The sequence below is a fragment of the Pectinophora gossypiella genome, chromosome 9 (assembly GCF_024362695.1).
Source record: "Pectinophora gossypiella chromosome 9, ilPecGoss1.1, whole genome shotgun sequence".
In the NCBI taxonomy this organism is placed as follows: domain Eukaryota; kingdom Metazoa; phylum Arthropoda; class Insecta; order Lepidoptera; family Gelechiidae; genus Pectinophora; species Pectinophora gossypiella.
In genome coordinates this window covers 15,583,813-15,588,961 of record NC_065412.1, presented here as the reverse complement: position 1 = coordinate 15,588,961, position 5,149 = coordinate 15,583,813, and the positions used below count along the sequence as shown (strand labels likewise).

General features: G+C 37.8%; 1 protein-coding gene across 2 annotated transcripts; it reads right to left on the bottom strand.

Annotated features, from left to right (window-relative positions):
* Window positions 1–640: 640 nt before the first annotated feature.
* Window positions 641–3,358, bottom strand: LOC126369708 (uncharacterized). Of its 2 annotated transcripts, none has more exons than XM_050014279.1 (4): window positions 3,222–3,292; window positions 1,487–1,699; window positions 1,260–1,389; window positions 641–1,162 (listed from the first exon to the last, which is right to left on the bottom strand). In XM_050014279.1, exons 2-4 carry the CDS (start codon window positions 1,650–1,652, stop codon window positions 712–714), a joined length of 747 nt encoding a protein of 248 aa, XP_049870236.1. In that variant the 5' UTR covers window positions 1,653–1,699; window positions 3,222–3,292; the 3' UTR covers window positions 641–711. The 2 variants fall into 2 exon arrangements, with proteins under 2 accessions (XP_049870236.1, XP_049870235.1); XM_050014278.1 differs by having other exon boundaries at window positions 643–1,162; window positions 1,487–1,703; window positions 3,222–3,358.
* Window positions 3,359–5,149: the final 1,791 nt, after the last annotated feature.

The window sequence follows — 5,149 nt, the reverse complement described above, 5'->3', positions numbered from 1 at the left end:
TTAAATAGGTTATTAAGGACGAGTTTGGAAATTTCTAAGCTTGATCCAAGAAGTCAAAATTTATACTAATATCTCCTATATTTATATACAAACATCTTCATTTCACATAATATATTCATAAAAACGGCAAATAATGTAACAATGTCGTTGTTGTAATTAAGTGAAGAAGGCGTCACAAGACAGAGGGTAGCTCCTAGGATGTTCCGGGATCTCATTTCCATGTAAATGAGCCGAGAACGTGTTACACGAATAATAACGGGAGGTAGGCTAGACTGGGAGCAGCCCAGCCTAGGTCGTGACACATGAATCGGTCGGGTAGCATCTGATCGATCGCCCCAATCTTACGATGATGAGTTGAACATGCTGCAACTTCCAGAGAGTTGATTCGGCTTTGTTACGGTATTTATTTGGGTAACTTACAACGATTATATTAAGGCTTGGCAATGAAATTATTAGTTGAGCTTTTACAACATAGATTATTAAAGTTCGTAAATCTCTGAATTGTGTTACAATTTCAAACAAACGTCATATGTACATAATCTACATTGTCAACATAGTGAAGGCTAAAGACGACAACAAGAAATTAGAAAAAAAATAAATGAATTATCGATTATTTACGTAACTATTTATTTTTCATAAAATACAAGAATTAGCAATAAAACTGTTCCACATAATTCTTCATAGTTTTTTACCATAAAATTATACTCATTTTCAAGAACTTGACGATTCTTTTTTTTTAATAATTTTACGTTCTGCTTCTATTTCATCTATTAGTTTTAAAATGCCTACTTTGAATTTCCTTTTCTCTTTTGCAGTGAAGTCTTTTATATCTGGCAAAACACTTTTGAAAAATTGCATATTATCGTCATTATCATCAGATCTAAGTGTATCTGTAGATACGCTAAGTGGATTGTCATTGCTTTTTTTACGTTTAGTTTTAGTTGGAGTGTATGTTTCATCTTCAGACCCTGATGCATCATCCATCCGGCGTCTATCTGAGGAAGTACTCGCTTCTACCGGCTTGTGTAACAATTCTATGTTAGGTTTAATATCCTGATCTTCACATAATTCGTGAAACTCAATCCATGATTCCTTTTCTTGTACATCTTCTAAACTATTTTCATCATACGTATCTGGTGATTGGTGTCCACCCTGTGTCGAACTGAAATCGGAAAGAACATTAGCAAAGTTACATAATATCATTCGTAAATCAAATTTATTCGTACGTTACGTATGATATTTACTGATAATTTACTTACCATTTCTTAATAAAAGGTTCTAAGAACTTTAAAGCATCACAGAGATAGTATCTCCTGCAGGGATTTGGCTTGCTTTTGAATCTGTTGAACGATGAACGAATGCCTTTCCATTTCATTTTCAATTCGTTTACTGTGGACAATATGATAACATTAAAAATTAGTTTGTTTTTTAGACATGACTTATGGTAGATTATTACGTCTTCATCGCAGTATCAGGTTGACCTTACCTGTACACTCCTCCTTCATTTCCTTTCGGACACTGGCTGCAACTTTCTCCCATGCTTTGTACGCAGCATATTTGATCCTGTACGAATCCATTGTGCTGTCATAGATTTCAGGGTATCTCTCAATTATCTTCACAAATTGGATCATCGTCTCTTGGCTATCAATCATTGTGCTGTTTTTGGCTCAGCAACCTTTTCGAGTACCACAAGTTTCTTCTGTCTGGTGGATGAATTTTTTTGAATTAAAATTTACGTCGGATTGACAAACAGAATATGGTGCTGGTTGCTGAAAACTTAATTTAAAAATATTGCTGTCTTTTACTTACGATAAGTACTTACAAGATATATTTAAGGTAGAGCTAGTTTTGCATCTAGCTAAATTAAAATTAAGTTTGTCTGCCAGAATCGGTACCATACGTAAATAAATGTAAAGTAAGTAATTAAGTCGGAAAAATGTACCATCTGGGTACTATTTATCCGTGCGCTGTAAATACCGTAAGAGTTACCTACACGAATATAATGTAGGTACCTACTAATGGAAATGTATCTCCTCATTAGTTCTACAAAACAGCAACATTAGGAATTTTGATCTAAAAAATGAAACAAAAATAGGTACTTTAATTGGATACTACCATGCTTCGAATGTACATTTTGAAGAATTGTTTCTTAACAAATGGAATTCTATAGTCTCTGCTTACCCCGGTGGGAAATAGGCGTGAGTTTATGTATGTATGTTTCTTATCAAAATAAATACTTTAATTGCTTCTGTTATTTGAAGTAGATAAACTTTGTACTTAACGCTATGTAATTTAGACATATCTATATATTTTAAAAGTTCAAGTTTAAATAAGTTTATGGATTCTGGTAGGGCTCTAGCTAGAACATCACCGATTGAGAAATTGGTCGGTGTACTGACTGCGGAACGGAAGGCGATTGGGGCAACCACCGTTCTACACGCCCTATCTATGGAGTAATGGCGATTACTCCACGGACAAGAGCGCAGCTCTTAAATAAAGAGAGATTTTAAAAGTTACGAGGGGAAAGTGAAACAGTGCGCGCTGCTGAAAAGGCTCGTGTCCCATGCGCGGTCAGCGCGGTGGCGGTCTTACGAGTCTTCGGTCGTTTCGGACCGCGCCGCGGGGCGAATCACCTAAAAGCACTTTATTAATGGGTTGTTTTGTACCGCGGTGTCAATTGCCAAAGTTTTTTGTAATGAGTCAATTCGGACTGCAGTAGGTCGAATAGTTTGGAGATAGTAGGTTTACTTATAATTTAATCTAACCGTGTTGTCCGAATCAACCTATTCCAAAAGATACCTGGGACAATTCGCACCGCTGCATCTACAGCGATGTGAAACAATCCATTCACAAAGACCATTAGTCGATTTGCACCGCGGGCCGAACCGCTAACGGTCCGAAACGATTAAAGTCCTAGTGTAGCGCACTGCGAGCGTGGCGAGGGGAAAACTCGGTCACAGTCGCAAGTGCGACACGAACGCGGTCACACGTGTATCTGTCTGTCTGTCTGTCCGTTTGTTACCTTTTCACGCGTAACCGTAAGTTTCAACTTGAGGAGAAGTCTATGCGAACACAGTCGCGTGAGGAAAACTAGTGATAATAAAAATAATCATTCAAGAAAAGGTCGGAACCTTAGAAAGTATACATTGCACAAACTTATACGTATTAAAACACATCCCTTTACATAAACGTACGTATCTAAAATAAAGCAACAAACTTACGCGCAAATAACTTCAAAATACGATAAAACGTGTAACCTTCCACTCAACTCGCGGCACACTGCCGCGCCACACGTTGTCGACTCCACACACACATACCGCGTGCAAGAGAGAAAGCAACAAGTGACCGACTTATCTCTAGTAGGAGGGTGAGCGAGACGGAGAGAGACACACAGACACGCCACATCCTCCGCCACAACGCACGCAACGTTGCCATTCCGTGTTTCGACATTATGGCGGCTTGTGTATCTTGTGTGTCACTATTGTTTTTAATTGCGTGTAAAATGATGCTTCACTTTGTAGCTGTTGTATCTTCGATTAAACTTCTATCGTGCAGGAAATTTAGCTTATCTATTACCTAGTATATATTTAAATCACGTCCGCATCCCTAACGGGGTGGACAGAGCCATACGTCATCACGACCCGCGTGCGATCGGTTATGAATGAACGATTGATGAATGTGGAAACAAAATTAAATGTGTGTCAAGATCGAAGAAAATGTATTTCCATAGTCTCTGCTTACCCCGGTGAGAAATAGGCGTGAGTTTATTGTATGTGTATTGTTTATGAAATTATTTATTAAATAAGTACATTGATAGGTATCACCGAGGTTTCTAGGATTTGTGCCTAGCTAACAGCAATAGGCTCGCCTGTTAAATCGGACTTAAACATATCAGGCGATGAATGGATGTAATACTATACACCTCTGCCTACCCCTTCGGGGATGGAGGCCCCTCAATCAGCGCTTATCGCTTATTAATTCTTTAAAATATTTTTCCTCTCAGACGACGCCCTGAGCCGAGGTTCGCGCCCAACTGTTCACCCTCAGGCCTGTAGTCTTAAATGTTGTACCGGGTGAGAGCCTTCAGCGCTCCCCATTTGTCCGGCCAAGTAGTTAATGCTATCTGCGGCAAATCTACAATAAGTCACGTCAAAAAAATAATAAAGAATAATGGAGGCGTGATGGTTTCGTTATGTTATATGCAGGTACCTATAGCATGAAAATGACTATGAAATTATATATTTAGGTAGGTAAGTACCTACTCATTTATGAACGTACCTAGTATAATCTCGAAATATTGACAGTGTGGTAATGCCTGCGTAATATATAGAAATGTTTCCATTTTACAACGTATTAATGTGGTATACCTACTACATAAATAACTAATTAAAAACCAAACCATATTTATGCATGTAAGCACCTATTTAATTAATTGTTAATTATTATCATTGATAATAGGTACACTCCACTTTGTACCATTTTCGTTTATCCATTATTTGATTAACCGACTTCAAAAAAGGAGGTTATCAATTTGGTCCGTATGAACCTATCTAATGTTGTTGGAATATCACAATGGCCGCGATTCCTGCAGACACTTCCTAATTTTATTTTAAGTTAATTATACCCGTCATTTTTTATCCGCCGAAAAGGAAAGGGATGGATGTAGTTCTGTGCAATAAAGTATATTTGATTTGATTTGATAATTGACAACTGTTAATTTCAAAATGAATGAATAACCAAGGCGAATAAAATAGGCATGACAAGTCAACCCTGTCTGCCGCTGGTGGGGATCGGAGAGTTGCCGTTCTGTAGGTAGGTACGTAGTAATATTCCTTATTCTATGGTACTGTTAAAGTACTAGTGTCTATCATTATTTATTCTCTCTCTCTTTATATAAGAGCTGCGGTCTTGTCGGTAGAGTAATCGCCATTCCTCTCTTCTTCCCGCCAAATCCTTCACCTGATACGACACGACCTGCACCTTCTCTTTTATTTGTTTTATAAATGTTCTCCAAGGTCTACCCCTTCCTCTCTTCCCTTCAACTTTTCCTTCTATGATGTTTGTTATAAATGAATCGTGTCGTATCAGGTGGCCAATCATATTTCCCTTTCGGTTCTCTTTATTCTTTATTATCTCTATATATTGAGGA

Coding starts and splice junctions, on each gene's coding strand:
- LOC126369708 (XM_050014278.1), bottom strand. CDS start 1,652: ATGATTGATAGCCAAGAGACGATGATCCAATTTGTGAAGATAATTGAG. Junction 1,390..1,486: donor AATGAAGGAGGAGTGTACAG/GTAAGGTCAACC, acceptor TATTGTCCACAG/TAAACGAATTGAAAATGAAA. Junction 1,163..1,259: donor GAACCTTTTATTAAGAAATG/GTAAGTAAATTA, acceptor TTCCGATTTCAG/TTCGACACAGGGTGGACACC.